General features: G+C 42.4%; 1 protein-coding gene across 1 annotated transcript; it reads right to left on the minus strand.

The window, feature by feature from the left end:
• Positions 1 to 3761: 3761 nt before the first annotated feature.
• On the minus strand, positions 3762 to 14454 carry ptpn5 (protein tyrosine phosphatase non-receptor type 5). Its single transcript, XM_073472587.1, has 13 exons — positions 14394 to 14454; positions 12378 to 12654; positions 11628 to 11750; positions 11431 to 11526; positions 10987 to 11243; positions 9547 to 9739; positions 8982 to 9066; positions 8556 to 8635; positions 8264 to 8401; positions 8058 to 8168; positions 5831 to 5991; positions 5526 to 5639; positions 3762 to 3966 (listed from the first exon to the last, which is right to left on the minus strand). The coding sequence occupies exons 2-13, from the start codon at positions 12645 to 12647 to the stop codon at positions 3873 to 3875; spliced, it is 1722 nt and encodes a 573-aa protein (XP_073328688.1). The 5' UTR covers positions 12648 to 12654; positions 14394 to 14454; the 3' UTR covers positions 3762 to 3872.
• Between the last annotated feature and the right edge of the window lie 2615 nt (positions 14455 to 17069).

Below are 17069 nucleotides of genomic sequence, written 5' to 3' on the forward strand. Positions count from 1 at the left end.
ATCCTTGCCGATCAATAATCAATGAAGATCAAAAAAGATGACAAAAGGATGTAGATGCTAAATGTTATTCTGCACACCAATCATTTTTGGCTTTTTCTGAAAGTAAGTAAGTAAGTAGGGTCAAATGTTTTTGACCCAGTAAGCACACCTTTTTTGTATTATTTATCTTGCTATTCAGACTCTTCTCCTGCAGGGACTGGTTCTGGTTTTATTTTGCCATGTTTACACCACGTGGTCCTCATCAGACACACAAAACATTTTGATTTGTTTCGTTTGAACATGTTTCCTGAAGCTGAAGCTCAAGTTCTCAAACCTCTCAACAATAAACACTGAAAACACTTCAAATCAAACACTGCACTCAAAACCATCTCCTCTTATAGATCTCTTACAAAGCATCAATTTAAACACTGCTGCAATAAATCTAAAACACTGACATTAAAATAGTGTATATATACTGTATGTTTGGGCTTCATGAGGCCATATATACATATTTGCATGTATAAAAATGTGTCTGAATAGTTTCCTTCTTCTCATACATAGACTGTTGCCACACTGTAATACAATACTGTGAATATATCATATGATACTGTCTTGATTATTGTTATTTATATCAGAGTAAGACACTAAACTCACAACCCAGCTTCCCAGAGTCAGTCACACATATCATCGGCTCACCTTCCTCCTCCTCCTCCTCCTCATGTCTTGAAGACAATGTTGTAATAAAGTACTGCAATCATAACATATCATACTTATCAAATTTGCAAAACCTAACTATTGCATAATGTTTGCGTGCTTTAACTGCATGATATGGGAAAAAGCTATATAATAAATGAACCCAATAATACTAATATTCTGATAAAGTAGCTATATGAGAATAAATGCTCGTCTCAGACTGTGATCTTCTGGTTGAGGCTCACACCTGCGAGACTTAAAGCCTCGCAGGTGTTTCAATTAAGTCTGGCTGATTGCGACTCTCATTAGGCGGCAGTCTGGTGAAGCTATGCTGGAAAATACATGACGTCATCGTCCATCCATCTCTGCTTAAAGAGAGACAACGATATATTCTGGTTTACAGACATTAACACTGATTCTGTCCACATTCTCACTAATAACCACTGAATGAAACAGTTGTAAAATGGGTGTCGGGTGTTTTTGAATTCAGTCTCATGAATTCTTCTTTTGTTTGATTGAAAGCCTTTGTTCTTCTTCCTCTGCCATTAACTGTGTTTGTGTGTAAGCAGAGGAAGCGGCAGGGTGATGGAGCTGTTAGGTGCAATTACATTGTGCATACTGACACCTAGTGGTACTGATGTTTAACTGCACTCTGTGGTCCAGGCGAGAGAGTCGGCCGCAGCACAACATGCAGCCAACACAGGTTTTCCTGGAGGTAAAAGCCCCAACAAAGGATGGTTTGATCGGGAGGTAGGAAGAGTCGGAGACAGCAGCACAGATTCATGAAAATCTACCTTTATTTGGATGCAAAAACTCACAACTTAAAGCGATACTGTAGCAGAGGAGAGAAATACTGGTTTGCTGGTTGGTTGTATGTCTGACTGTTTGGCTATTTCGTCATCCCCGTTGTTTGATCAGGTAAGCATTGAAAACAAGCACTCAAAATAAAAGCTTGTACAGTCAGGTACGCTGGACATTATCAGAGGATTCTGTCAAAAGTCTTGACAATATAGATTGTTGCTTTTCTGATCAATCCCAGTACAGTTTTTCCTCTTAAGAGTTCATTTTGGCAGTTGAATTTGCTAGTTGATTGGATGTTTTTATGAATTGGTCCGAGTCCACACAGTTAACTCCATCCTCTGATAATATCCACGACTGTTGATCTGATGCGTTAAGTCGAGATAAAAGTGTGATTTTTTTTTTGTTACATAGAAAAACTGTCTTCACCGTTTTTAGCTGCCTTTTTACACATAGCAATTATTTCTCGTGTTGTCAACCGAGAGCGGCCTAAGAGTCACAGATGGATTCGACGGGGGGACTGCGTAGAAACTCAGTCTGAGGTAAAATTCTCCAAGAAAAAATAACGATAAAAACGTACACAGAAAGCAAAGCATATTAAAGCAAAGCCTAAAGGCGTAAAAGTAATAATACTGAAGACCGAACGTAATCTATTTATTTTTCTGTACTGTAAGGTAACTTAGGTAGTTGTCACATTTGTGTTCTGTCAAATCTTGCAAATATAAACCGATGGTTTGATTCCACAGTATGAGCTACATTCCATCATGGTGTAAACGGAAATATACACAAGGCATCTACTCGAAAGGATTGTATCAAAATGTTCTAAAAATATCTCTGGTTGGTTTCACAAAAGCAAACTGTATCAAAAGCATTGGCCGAGAGCAAGCAATATAGTAATAGGCTTAAAACCCTTTTTACACAACAAAAAGCAGGACAACCAATCACGTCGCTTTGATTGTGGACCTATGGAGTCCCATACAGCACATGCAATCCATTAAAACTCAACACAATTCGAAAAACACAATACGGGAAAGAAAATAACTTTTACAGCTGAACATCAGAGACAACCTTAAGTTGGTCTATTGTGCTTCATACAGATTAGGCCTGGCCTGTCTATACAACAATCATGGGCTGCTTACTTCACGGATGTGTTCAAGCTACTGTTGAAAAGCAGAGGCGTCGCGGAGCGTGAGACTCTTGAGGGTTCGACGTGATAGTAATGGGACATTTACAAGAATATTATGCAACGTTTTCCAACTAGTTCCCTGTGTGTGTGTTGTTTGTCAGATTCTCCCCGAGCTTTGATCGGGCTTCACATTGATTTTTCCGACGGTCTGATTCTATTTCTGGCCGCTGTCGCCTCGGCGTCGCCCCGGCTCCGTGACGCCTCCGAGTGTGAACGTCTATGTGGCCTTTAATGCAGTTGAGTTGGTTTTTACTGTAAACATCATGGGCCATGAGGACTGCACAGGCAGCATGGTAAAAACTGTAATACTGTAAGATTGCACAGAAATCCTAATTAGTTAATTAATAAACCTAATTGTTATACATTCCTATGTTCCATAACATTGCACATGCCTTTTAATGAACACTTAGCACCATGCAACCTGAAGATGAGGTGGCTCCTGAATGCATCAAAAGTTGAAAACAGGCCTTCTGTAATGATTTTTTTTTACATTAAGAGTGAGCGTCAATGAGAATCAATGAGAAAAGATGTCAACTTATATTTCATGAGAACCTTTACGTCTATATAGTGTTTAATATTCGGCTGGTATTTGATCGCTTCTGTAGATTTAAGTTATGCTGGCGTTTATACCGTAGAGGGCCCCTTATTTTACTGACGCTAACTTCAGGAGAGTAAACTCGAATTACCTCCTGACAGGTGATCCGATTATGTGTCAGCTCTTCAGTTTAACCTTTTGATAACTGTACGTACAAGCGCGTGAGGGGAGGCTATTTCAGACCAAGTACTAAAATGAGGCCTTGATGATTGAGACTCATGTACAGTAACAGTGATAAAAACCTCAGCAGTGCAAATGATATGATGTCAGGTGTGCGGGCTTGGATTATTTTTGGGCCTGACTGTTACGACTCTCCAGGACTCTCGGGATCGATGACACCTTGAGTGTCTGATCCAGGATTTTTTTTTTTTGTGGGGGGGGGGGCTATCTCACATCCCACCTCCTCCCTGTGTTTTATCCTGCTCAAAGACATCCAGTAAGCACAGATTTCATGTCAGTCCTGTCTGAGCGAGCCTTGTCTTGGGTGAAGAGAGATTAACATGGGTTTGGACTTGTTAAAGGGTGAGACTGAGATGATGCTAGGTACAGTGATGCATACCACCGGAGGCGGTACAGTGTACAGTGGTGTGTCTCGGTCTGGGTGTGGCTGCGGCGTTCACTCTACTCCTCGGCAGTGTGAGACAGCTGCTTCTCGTACAGGCTGAGGACGTGATGCACAAACTGATACTGCTCGCACGTCTGGATCATCCCGCCCCTGAGAAACACACACAACGTACAGTCACTCAGAGAGGAATGGTGACACAAGATGGTGACCGTGTTTAGCATCATGCACGGTGAACAATAGCATATTCTCATTGTGAGCATGTTAGCATTTAGCTGTAGGTAAGGCTTCAGAGGGCTTCTAGCATGGCTGTAGACTCTCACTTTTGTTTTTTATGGCTATAAAGTATGAAAGTTGTCACGACAACTACTTTTTGAGCAATGCCCTTTTAATTCTTAATATTCAGACGTTAGAATTGGAGTGTGAAGACATTTCTGAAACGTCCTAAATAGATAAAACATGAATGAACTAAAACCAAACTAAGAATACAAAAAATAAAATGTGAAAAAGTCTTAGATGGTTGGAAACCTGCTTGTTCTTCTGGCATCACGTTGGCTAAAATTTTGGTGGCATTTTTACGGAAAGAAACACAAACAGGTGATATCGAGGTAATGCATATCCATCGATAATTTGATGAGTTGTGATGAGATGTCACTCTTTATAATAACCATCTTTAATAAGCAGTAAATTTGTAGTTGATTAAACTTAATTTAACAGTTATTTCACTGTAACCCTAACCCTTTTACAATTGCTTAATAAATGGTTTATAAAGCACTTAATTGTTTGTGTTCAGTGAAATAAACTATAAACTAAAGTTTCATTAACTTGAATTCACTATTTAGTGATTTACTTATTTCTAAGCGTCACTGATGAGATAAGTCGATATCGTATTTAATGTGACTAATTATACAGTTTTCACTCGTCCTCTTATTATGTCAGAAGATCAGCTGAAAGAAAAATGTGATGAAATGTGATGTGTGAATGTAAAATGTGACGGCTTGTTCTTTTTCTAAAGATAGATTGTTGCTGAAGCTCAGAGCCGTGTAGTTTGTTCCCTCTTAAGAAACAAGCTCACCCAAATTTGAAAATTAATTTCTTGATATTAGAATCAAAATAGGACATTTAGATGTTGATAACCCAAAACTGACAAACTACATTTTTGAATTACAGAGGCAGATTATTTCTGTCTTTAAAAATGTAGAAGTTACTCCAGCTGCTCATCTCAGGTTTAGTACAAACTGCAGTAATATAATTAGCCCCCGTATTTTAATTTTAGCATTATTTTATACATTATCGAAGTGAAACTAGGTCACAAAAGTTAAAATTTGAGAGAGAGTTAAAAACATTTGTGGCCATATTCCTCATTAAAGGTCCAGTGTGTAGGAGTCATGAGGATCTATTGGAAGAAATTGAATTTAATATTCATAATTATCTTCAAACTAATAATCATTGTGTTTTGTTTCCTTTCATATCTACAGAGGGATCAGCTCCTCCTCCACAGAGTCTAACATGTTTCTACAGTAGCCCAGAGTGGACAAACTAAACACTGGCTCTTAAGAGGGTTTTTCGCATTTTTATCGCCCACCATAGTGGTGGGTAGTGGCGACTTCCTGTAACTTGTCATTTCGGAACCGGATCCACTGAACTCAAAGACTTGATGCCAAGAACTAAAGATAGACGTGAGCAGGTGATACATTCTAAGAATACCTCACCTGTCCAGACGGAGCTGGCAGGTGGCTCTCAGGATGTCGACCACACCTTCAGTCCTCAGCTGCTTGCACAGGATGGAGGTGGCGATGAAGCAGCCGGTTCGACCAATTCCAGCACTGCGGAAACAAAACGTAGGAGGGGAAGAGGGACGGAGGAGGAGAAAACGGATGGATTGGTGTATTGATTCGCACTGATCCCGCTAATTTGGTTAATGTGAAATCCTCCTTGGGGAAATCAGACAGTGGAGGATCGGACAAATACAAAAAAAATACTCTGCAAAGTGTTTGCAAACAAGCTACTTTCGTACCTGCAGTGAACAATCGTAGGGCCGCTGGAGGGCGGGGCTTCCTCTCGGGCTCTTTCCACCTCCTGCACCAGCTCCAGAAGAGGTGGAGCCTTATCTGGCGTCTTCTGATCAGGCCACGAGGTGTACCAGTACTGCCGCAGACTGCGCTCCTCTCCCCCACACTAGTAAACACATCGACACACAAACACACAGCGAGGGTTAGAAAAAAAAGAGCTTGCATAGTCTATTCCTCGGCTGCGTATACTGTAACATAATCAAATCCATCAGCTGCGTCTATTCCCCGAGTGTCGCTCTGACAATGCTCATTAATCCAACAGATAGACAACATAAACCATAGGGGTTGAATAAACAACAAGCTTTTAACTCAGTTATATAATGATCCCCTGGTGCTCAGTAATCACATGCAGGCTGCATTTAGTGAATTATCATGTTTGGCTTGCTAAGTACCAACGCCACTGTGACCCCAAATTAAATGTAAGGCACCCATCATGAGCCGATGAATGGAGCTGAAAAGTACGTCTACATCAGGAGCATTTAGTAAAGCACCATCCTCTGCACGCTGACAGTGTGATGAAACATACTTTACTTATTTACTTTAGCAGAAAGAAAACTTGGGCAGCGTTTTGTTGCTATGTTGGGATCACAATCTGGTGTGATGGCAGAGAAGTCTACTGCAGCACGCTGAGCTTTTATTACACGGTCTAATATTAATCTTGAGATCAGAAGTGTGCACGCTAACAATCGTTAAAAAAAGAAGTTTCAACCCACACTCTATTGAAAAATCTCAACAATTAATGGATAAATTGGCATGAAGTTTTGAATATGCATTCATGGTCCCCGGATGATGAATCCTAATACCTTTAGTGATCTTCTGATCTCACTTGCAGAAAGAAAGTTGAGGGTTGAAGCCTGCCATTGGTGGACTAATTTAGTCAGCACTATCTGCATGTTTCAGCCAGTTCTCACTCCGAACACGTCAAATTCAGTGGCCCTACGCTTCAGAGTTTGTGTGATTACCCCTCTAGCATCACTTCTTGAAATGCCCCTCTAGAAAAAGACATGAAGTTTGAGACAGGGGGTGGATGGGGTGCTTGGGTAGCTCATACACAGGATTTTTCCCAAGGATCAATTGTAAAGATTGCTTTTTTTTTTAAGTTACGTAAGTTAAGTGTCTGAACATAGTTATTTTAACGCAAAGCGTGATCTTCTCCTAAACTTAACCAACTAATTTCCGTGCCTAAACCTGACCGAACTGCGACCGTTTCACAGTGTTAATAATTTTGAAAGTCGAACCGGACATCACAAACTTGACAGCAGAGCCCTTAATGTGTCAAACTGACACTAGAGAGGCAGGAAGTCATAGTTTGAAGCTGACAGCCACTGGCCAAGCTGCTGTGTATGACGAGTGGGGAGTGAGAACGTGTTGCATGTTCCTCGTCAAAGTTGCAACGGCAAAAAACAACAGCCTCGGAGTGTTCAACCTACACACTGAACATGGCAAGATTTGGACAACGATCCGGATTTGTAACGAAGCAGGCCTTGCTTGGTTCTTTTGCAAGGGTTTAGTCATTTTAATGTCAGGGTTCACCATCCCACATGCAAATGTTCCACCAAAACAAGTTACTGACCATATTTTTCAAGGGCGTTATCGCTAAATCCTAGGCTTCACTGCCCGAGACCACTGTGATTATAAAAAGATATACGAACAAGTCAGTGTTTTTTTCCCTCCATATTAGAATGATAACGGATTCAGCAAGGCCTTTCTTAAGCACTGGCACACGTTAAAACAAAGTGTGGAGATTCAAGCAGGGCTGCCTAACATGGTGCCCACAGGCCACAGTTGGCAAACCATAAGGTTCGATTTGGCCCTGCAGATTTTCCAAGCAAAATGTTGTTATGTTTTTGCTCTCTCAGGGAAAAAGTTTGGGCATCCCTGCTGTGAAGCCACTGTGAGGTTCAAATTTGTGGTTTTCAGTGAAACAGCGACATTCATGTCCCCTTCATGTTGAATTACAAAATCTTCGGTGGGCCCATCATTTTTCTTCCAGCATCATCTTCAGGTCAACACTTTCCTTCATGACCAAATACCTGCAAAAATAATGCCAATCCTATCAACAGCTGTACTTTGTGTGTAGTGGTGATTACCATTAGTTCACACGCAAGACTAAGATGGCTGTGGATGGATGTGTTACCACTAAGCTCAACACAAAGTCTTTCTGTGTCTTACCTTCAAAGTAAACACCCTCAGACTGTAGTCATCCTCCTGTGTTACTGTCACCACTGTGATCTCGATGCCCTCGTGGGTCACGGTCTCCTCGGGCCAGTACTCTGCACATTTCTGCAAGACACGATGGACACAGTGAATATTTGTACCCATTAAATTATCAATTTATATGTCCATTTATCCATCATCATCATCATCATCATCATCACCTCGTTTTTCTCCTCCAGGTTGGTGATCATCACTATGATTGGGCTCTTCTCCTGCCACACCATCCTCCAGAAGTCGCCCACCGTGTTCACGGTTGGACCCTGGGTGGCGATGTACGCACACTCCTCATCGCCATAACCCTGCACACACAAACATATCATGTCTTGTCATCTAGTATCATCTTTTTCTTCTGACTTTGAAGAGGAGACACTGAAAACATGAGGTCACAAAGCTGAAGTTACAGCGGCTCCCTGGGGTAAAACTTTGCTTATAAACACACATATTTTCACTTACTTTGAGATAATTGCCGTTGATGTAGGTCAGGAGGAAATCTTCTTCATCCTGTGACTTCAGGATCACTCTGCTGTGTGTGTCTGGAGGTGGACAGCATGAGATTATCATGAAAAAAGAGAGGACGACGGGTCGTGATTCAAAGAGAAAACAGCAGAGGAAGATGGCAGATAATATTTATGCATGCATGCTATGCTGGCTCAGTTTTATTACAGTGTCGGTTCATGTCTTTTTGTGTGCTGCGTCTCAGGGTGAGTATCAATATTCTGGTGCACAGACTCAGACCTTTTACAGACACATCTGAGCTAAATAGTTGATGAGTAAGTGGAATTATTAAAGAGAGGCAGCACAAAAACAGCAGCTTTTACAGAATGTACAACTGCATGATCTCTCTTTTTTCGTGGCTGTTCCTGTTGCGGCTGAACTCACTGGGTAAGATGGTCTTGTAGCGATTCTTTCTCACAAGCCCCGGGTAGTTGTACTCCTTGGGGTCCACAAAGTTCATGGGAGTTTCCTGCCGATGGACACAGAACAATAGGTGCAAGAACAATCAGTCCTTGCAGAAATGGAGGGGGAAGTCCTAGCCCTACCTTCTACAACAAAACAGTAAGAACATAACATCCAACATTAACTCATCCACTGCCCTTCACTCTAAGCTGTTGCTGTCTAATTGTGCGTGATTGAAATTCTAAGGACGACTTGCGTGTGATCTTGACAAACATCTTTCTGCCTAGCAGACACTGGAGTCCTCTGTGGCTTTATGTATGCAAATACGCCTGTATCTGTCTTTCCATCGCCCACTAACAGATCGTGGAAAAGCTTACGGGTGTGTGCAGAGATCCGCTGGGTGGGTGTGTGGGTGTGTGCATTTGTGCCTGTGTCTGTATGTGTCAGTGTACGTCTTTTCCGGTGAGTCTCTGTTCATTCCCGTTAATCTAAAGCGTGTGGGTGGGTGAGCTGCTGCTGCTGCTGCTGCTGCTGCTGCTACACTCACATAAAACTCAGCCTGCAGGCTCTGGTCATCCATGGCCCGTGTGTGCAGCATGGCAGGGGTCAGGACGTGTGTTCCCTGTCGGAGGTACTCCTGGGCCGACTGGTCTCTGGGGGAGAGCTGGGCTCCGTAGCCGTAGGGCTCAGTGCAGCCCGGTGTGCACATGTCCAAGGTCAGGGAAACATTGGAGCCCCTCCTGTGTGATACATTTTAAATCATAGAGATGTACAGTATGTATTTACCCATCTGATACAGTATTTGTAAATATGGATTTGAAATGCATGAATGCAGATCTAGATAGATGCAAACAACAGCCCAGTCACCAGGATACAATGTTAGCTTTAATGCTTGCAGAAACCATTGATAGGTTCACATTTGTACGTGTCATAGGCCTACAACCCTCCTGATTTTCATCAGAGATTCCCGTTTTCCGTTGCCTTCTCCTGGTCTCTCCTGGGGTCACAATTTCCCTGTATTCCTCTCGATTTATGACAAAATGTTTAAACCTTTTTCTTCTTTAAGCTATCACAACCTGTTTCTGGCACTGGAGAGCGTGTAGTCTACTGTACTGTTGTACCACATCCAACTCATTGAGTGAGAGACAGACAGCGAAATGAGGAAGAGAAAGAAATATGCCGGAGAGACAACCTGGAAAGAAGAATTCACGTTGCTTATGGAAAGTTTGAAAGGGTCGCACTGATGTCAATCACTCATGAGAGGCTTACAAACATAAGACAGTGGCATGGATTTGCTTTCCAAGAGGCAGGGGTTAAAAAATGAATGAACAACAACTGATACATATGTTACACATGCTAAAGATTCACTTAAGTGCACACCAGAAGTGGAAAATTGATCTGTCTTCTTTCTCAAAAAAGAAAATGAAAAGTATTCAGCATAAAAATGCTGCTTCAGTCCACTTATTACTTTGTTATTTTCATTCTTTAAAAGTCACCAGAATGCAAGAAAACAACAAAGACTTTGTTTCCTCTGAAACTCAGGTCTAGAGGTTGGCAAGTATGCCTACGTACCATATTGACATTTCTTCAAATAGTGTCATATCACGTTCACATTACATGCTTATGACCTGACTGTCATATCTGGAGGTGGAGTGGATGGTGGAGGAGTTAGGCAAGAAGACTGCCAAGCGAGTGACCACGGTTCAAGAGTGCATTTCAACATTTGTAAGTGTGAAACCACTGGATATTTTTAGCGAGACCTCGGGACAAATTCCAGCTGTGTTTGCGCCGATCAATAAAGGTATTTTAATCCAAAATATGATCTTTTCCGAACCCTAACCAAGTGGATTTTGTGTCCAAACCAAACCAGAGCGTAAGTACAGTGAAACTTAAACCTGAAGAAATGTAAAGTTGCAACATTGCCAACATGTATCCTGGCAATTTGGCTGCAAACAAACACACTCCCCACCCGGCAGCCCGCTCTAACCTCTCCTGAAGCCCCACTGGTGTGACAGTGAGGGTGGCGGCGTCTGCTTCCATCCTGGTGTCAGCGCCTATTTCAAAGACTGGCGTCTGGGGCACAGGGTCCATGTCCAGCAGGTCCTCCTGAGCGTCTGTCCACTCTGACAGGGTGAAGGAGGGCTGGCGGCTCACAGACTGACGGCGATCACCAACGTCACGTATCACCGTCCCTGACGACCACAAGCCGGTGCCGTACCGCCACTTACACACCATGTGGATGACCTGATGAGAGGGTAGTGGGAGGAAGGACGCAGTGAATGACATGTTTTCCCCCTTTAAATGTATTTGCATTTTATCAGTCAATAAATGTATCAAGCAAGCAAGAAACTAGCCGATCTGCACACCTCACATTCTTGTAAAAATCACCAAATATTTTAAATTTAGGGGTATAGGAGCTCCAGTGTTTTACCATGACAACACAGATGGCCACACCGATCCCTGCGGTTCCATGGACGATCCAGTTGTGCTGTTTGGTGTCTACAACTTCCCTCATCAACACCATTGACTGGCCATAGCCGAGAGAGATACAGGAGAAGAGGGAGTTACTGTACAGTCGGAGCAAAACAAACAGCTCTACTGCTGGTCTGATCCGTGACTGACACTTACGTCCATCCCAAATAGCGGGTGGCAGGGTAAGATGAAGCCCAGGTAGAAGTCCATGACCTGCAGGGCTTTGTAGATGGAAGAGAGTGGTCCATTTCCTTCCACCACAAAAAACACCCAGTACCCCTGGGAGGAGAAAAGGAGGGAAGGCAGATTGTCACTGTGCACTCTCCAGTCATTCATGCACTGGTAATCAGGCAGCGCTGTGGCTGCTCTCAGGTGGAAAGTGGGTGCAGATCAAAAAAAAAAAGAAAAGAAGATGGCTTATTATGCAGGCTTAAAAAATATGTAAATTGACCACATGGAGTCTGGTGTCATAATCATGGCCGCATTTACAAGGCTCTCTTTTTTATGGTAACGTCGCACCTGTCCCTTTTTTTCTTTTCTTACTTGAATGAATCAAACATGAAGTCAACAGAGGCAGCGACAGGGAGAGGGAATGAATACTAAAACGGTTGTAGCCCCGAATTTCCAGAGAATAAAGTACACTTTAGAGAACAGGACGCATGTAATTTAATGATACGTATGACAAGAAAATCTGTGAATAAATAAGGGTCAAGTTGAGAGAATACCTTGTGCTCAAGTGTTAAGGTGTCATTTGCATTGCTAATGTTACAATTACACTGCTGTGGATCTGTCAAACGTGTCTAGATTGTGTGCTAGGACTGAATTTAAACGCACATTTGCGTAAAAAGCTGCAAAAAAGAAGGACTTTATCCACGTTACACATTCAGCCAATGTCCATTCACCTACCGTGACTTGGGAGACGACAAACAGCGCTGCCCAGCAGTGGATCTCAATCACCAGAGCGTACACCTTGTGCATAAACACTTCCTCTCCCTGTGGGCTTTGGCCCCCTGCGGGTCCGTCTTTGCATTTTGGGAGCCCGTCTTTTTTAGGGACTCCGTCGCCTAGTTTTTCAGTCTTTGTGGGCTCATCCAGCCAGACGGGGTCCTCGTCGGGCCTCAGGAAGATGGAGTCCTCAGTGTGGGAACGGGTGGAGCTGCTCAGCCGGCGGGTCATGATCCCCCTGTTATATGAGGCACCTTTGTGTTAGCGGGATCTTTACACTCTTCCCTCGGTCTAATCTTCATTAGGCTTTTTACAGGATGCTGACTCTGCTTTTTGACTTTTATTTATTTATTATATTTATTACTTATTTATTGAATAAGAGTGTGTGATCTGAAAATAAATCCAGCGTGTGCTGTAGCTGTTACGTTAACTCCAATGGATAATGAGGGTAGTGTTGTTTTATGTTGTTTTGAGACTTTTGACTTGGTCTCAATATCATAATTCTTTTAATCAGTTGTCCGATCAACAAATACATTTATAATGATAGTGTCCTTATTACCACAAATAAGACTATATGAGCGTTAAAAATAGCATCCTAAGAAAATTTAAGAGTTATTAGCTTAAGAAAGTTAATAAAAGCCTCGTGAATTTCTTTCATGTGTATATAATAGCATTACAAACACACACAGAGTTTAACTAATTTATTTTACAACACTTCTTTTGGTTTATTTATTAAGATGAATACATACTTTATTATGCATTTATTGACAGTTAACTATGCTTTTTGAAGCTGATATATGCTTTATTGTGCACATCTGAACTTTTTATGTCCTAGAACTATTTCTAATGACTCAGTTATAAACACTAAACATGTTTATTATCCTATTATGAACATATATTGTCTTAGTAATGTTAATTAGGCTCTTATAAGCACTGAAAAAGGGCTTATTACCCATTATGTCCCTGTAATGTATTACGGTCCTTGTAAGAAGGGTACTGTAATACATTACAAGGACTTTCATATGAAGTGTTTGACATTGTGTTCTTGTAATGCATGTTTTGATATGCATGTATGTTTTTAAACCATACTTTTTGTCTTTGTTGCTTTTATCTAATAACATGAAAGTAGAAATTCAACAAACTACATATTGATTTCCAGTTCAATTACGTGCTCGCGGTGTTCGCCTGATTTCGTGTGTTTTTTAAATGAGCGTGTGTGTACGACAGAAAAGGCCTGCGTCTATTTTCCATGGGCCTATTCAGATGTATGGCTAAGCGGCTTGGAGTGGCTCTCATCTCCGGATCCTCTTGTCTACCGAAGATTGGACTCTATTGTGTGTGTGTGTGTGTGTCTGTGTGTGTGTGTGTTTGAGAAAAAGAGAGAGAGAGAGAGTGTGTGTGTGTGTGTGTGTGTGTGAGAGAGAGAGAGAGGCTGTATCGTGGAGAGATGAGTCAGGGGTAGCGTGTTTACAGCCCTGTCCGTCGCCTTGGCAACAGAGTGGCTCTCATCCCTCTCATCCATCCTGAGCATTATCATCTACTGAAAACTCACACACACACACACACACACACACACACAAACACACACACACACACACACAAACACACACACGCACACACACAGACAGCCTCTCTGTATCAGTCAGCAGTGTATTCAAAGCCCTTTTGTTGCGCCCCACACTTTTGTCCTTCAACCATTAATAAAGGTGTTTTTGTACATTTGGCTGATTACCGCCACGTGGCTGGTGCGGATGTGTGAACGCGGGGGCCTGTGTGTGAGAGTGGGGGTGTGTTGTTTTGCGCACATATCACTTCTGTCTGAATGTGTTGCTGATGGCTAAAATTGTCACGAGCGAGTGAGTTTGGAACCAGTTTTCATCAATGACAACCGACCAACAATGCAGAGAAAAAAAAAAAAAAAAAAAGACTTCCCAGTTAGCTTACTGGGATATACACCCAGCCCGTCACACGACTCACCTATGATAGATGGCAGGGAACTGGGGAGGGTGGAAAGGGGGGTCAGATCACATGATCAAGCGAAATCCTGTACCCTGTGGCAACCAGCCGTTGTCAGCCATCGTGAGGCAGAGTCAAAAACTGAAGGGCAGAAGAACAACAGGAATAAAACAGGAAGTCATTTTTAAACGCAAGTCCCAAAAACTGCTAAACATACAGTAGAGACACACTGTGACTCACACCCAACTCACGCTGAGACCGGATTTGTTAATATAGTTTCACCTAAAGATGGATCGGAGTAGCACCCTCGTCAGCTCCCAGCTGTGCTTTCATGAGCTGAGGACGGTGATGTAAGGTGACACAGTAAACTGTCAATATGTCTTCCTCCCCACTCCTCTCATTCTCAATCTCCCTCTCTCTCTCTCTCTTTCTCTTCGCTTCCCAAAGAGGCCGGGGTGATTGGAGACCCGACTAAGCAGACACCCTGAGAAACACATTCAGATTGCTCCAGTTGCATCAGTATGCATGAAGTCAAGCCTTCTCTCTCCTCTCTCTCTCTCATCTTCCCCTCCTCTCCTTCTGTGCCACTGGACCCTGTTGAGCGAATGAGGTGAGCTCAGCGGAATATGAGACCACACCAGGAGCAGGAGCTATACGTCTGTGTGTGTGTGTGTGTGTGTGTGTGTGTGTGTCTGTGTGTGTGTGTGTGTCTGTGTGTGTGTGTGAGAGAGAGAGCAGGTGCTGAACAGAGGGGAGCTGCTTTGACTCCTTCTCTATCCCTCTTTGCTTGCTGCGAAGGTGGTTTTGAAGTGATGACGCCAGTTAGCCCGGCCCGTAGCCATGGCAACGTGCATACATACAATGTACACACACACACACACACACACACGTACAAAGTGTACACACACACATAGATTGTGTTGTATAAGAGAAACTGCTTCCGTTTTTTTTTTTTTTAAACAATGGCTGGACAGGTAGATGAGCGGATGGAGGGATGAATGGGAGGAAAAAAAAGCGGCTCTTTTTTTGTGCGTGTGTGAAGGTTGTCTGAAGCAATGACGCAGTGAGGTTGGCGTTTTGGTAACTGTGGCAACCAGAATACTGTAGCGTGCACACACACACACACACACACACACACACACCATGACAAAATGAAACAACACAAACATACATCTGCACTGGGAGAGTAACAAGTGACAATATTCACATTTGTCTACAAAATAAATTCGGCCTCTCTTTGCTGTTATTCTTTGAGGTAAACATCTTTGTTGTTCGGTCACTTTCTGAGGCTGCTGAGTGGTTGTTCGGTGGCTCGTCTGGCACATTAAAACCGAGGCTGTAGCTTGGATTGTGGAAAAAACCTCAGAAAAGTTTGACCCGACGCCAAAAAACAAAATCTCATATCGTTTGTATTTGATTTCCCGACATGCTGCGTCAAAGCCTTTTGTTTTTCTGCCTGTTGTTTTCTTTTCACAAAATATTTTCCTGTTTTATATTTAATATTTATACATAAATGTACATATAAAGTAGTAGAGAAAATACTGGATCAGAATATAGAAAGTGATGTCCCTGAATGGACCAGAAATACCACTGAGGACATGACCTCAGTGTCCTCAGTGGTATTTCATGGCACTGCAGTTTTCCTCTTTTCCGTTAAACTGATCTTATTTCACGCTTTAGGTTCTCATGTCATTCACGTTCTGTGAGTTTGTTCCAGCTCTTCATTGAAGCTACATGATGTTAAAACTGAGAAAACTATCAAACCAAGACTCCTTCTTTGTTTTTAAAGCGACAGCACCCATCAAATGGAAATTAACTAGATGTTTTGGCCTTTTTTTATAGAAATTTCAGCCTTTTTTCAACTCACGTATTTTATCTCTTTGGAAATGTCGAGATCCCAACTAGAATTTAAATACCAAGCTTCAATAACAAGCAGGAAGTAGCTTATTAACTTAAATAAAACACATTTGACAGTCTAATGATCGAAAAACCTCAATAACACCCCGATTAAACACAATATTCTGACCAAAATGTAGGATATTCATGGTAAATAAGTCAAGCCTGACAGGTGATTTATCCTCATTCCTCACTGAAGGTCTTCTGTCTTTGGGTCCTTACACACACCACCCCCTCAGTCTTCAAATAGAGTATGTGTGTGTGTAGTGTTTCCATTGATCTGCGTCCATTCAGAGCACCCAACATCCAGCTGAGTCTAAACGGAGCCATACAATAAGCCCGTGGCCTCTGTCCCGGGAACACGGGGAATTAACATGGCCTCGTTTTATTTATTTATTTTTGGTGACAGCTGGCTCGTGTTTTAATGGACATTCATGATGCTCCATCTGGGAAAAATAATGTGTTTAAATCTGCTTTTCGACTTTTTTTTTTTTATAATGGTCAGGATTTTGTTTTGCTTTGTCCCCCATCTTCCCAGCGAAAATCTCAGACCCCCGGGCAGCATTTCCTGTTTCCCAGGTCGAATCAAAAGCGCGTGAAGTATCGAGCGTGTTGTCGAAGTGCTGAATGTGGCAGGGAGACGAGGTAAGAGGAAGCTCTCACTGAAAGTGATGATGGGGTGGTAACGTGAGATTAAGTCACGAGGGCCAAGACTTGCCTCATCAACCTTTCTCTGTCACACACACACACAGATAAAATCTTGATATCAATACACACATCAGCTCACAATGACCTTAAAAT

The sequence above is a fragment of the Pagrus major genome, chromosome 8 (genome assembly GCF_040436345.1).
Source record: "Pagrus major chromosome 8, Pma_NU_1.0".
Taxonomy (NCBI): Eukaryota; Metazoa; Chordata; class Actinopteri; order Spariformes; family Sparidae; genus Pagrus; species Pagrus major.

Coding starts and splice junctions, on each gene's coding strand:
- ptpn5 (XM_073472587.1), bottom strand. CDS start 12,647: ATGACCCGCCGGCTGAGCAGCTCCACCCGTTCCCACACTGAGGACTCC. Junction 9,067..9,546: donor GCCTGCAGGCTGAGTTTTAT/GTGAGTGTAGCA, acceptor GTCCATCGGCAG/GAAACTCCCATGAACTTTGT. Junction 5,640..5,830: donor CCTACGATTGTTCACTGCAG/GTACGAAAGTAG, acceptor TTGTTTCCGCAG/TGCTGGAATTGGTCGAACCG.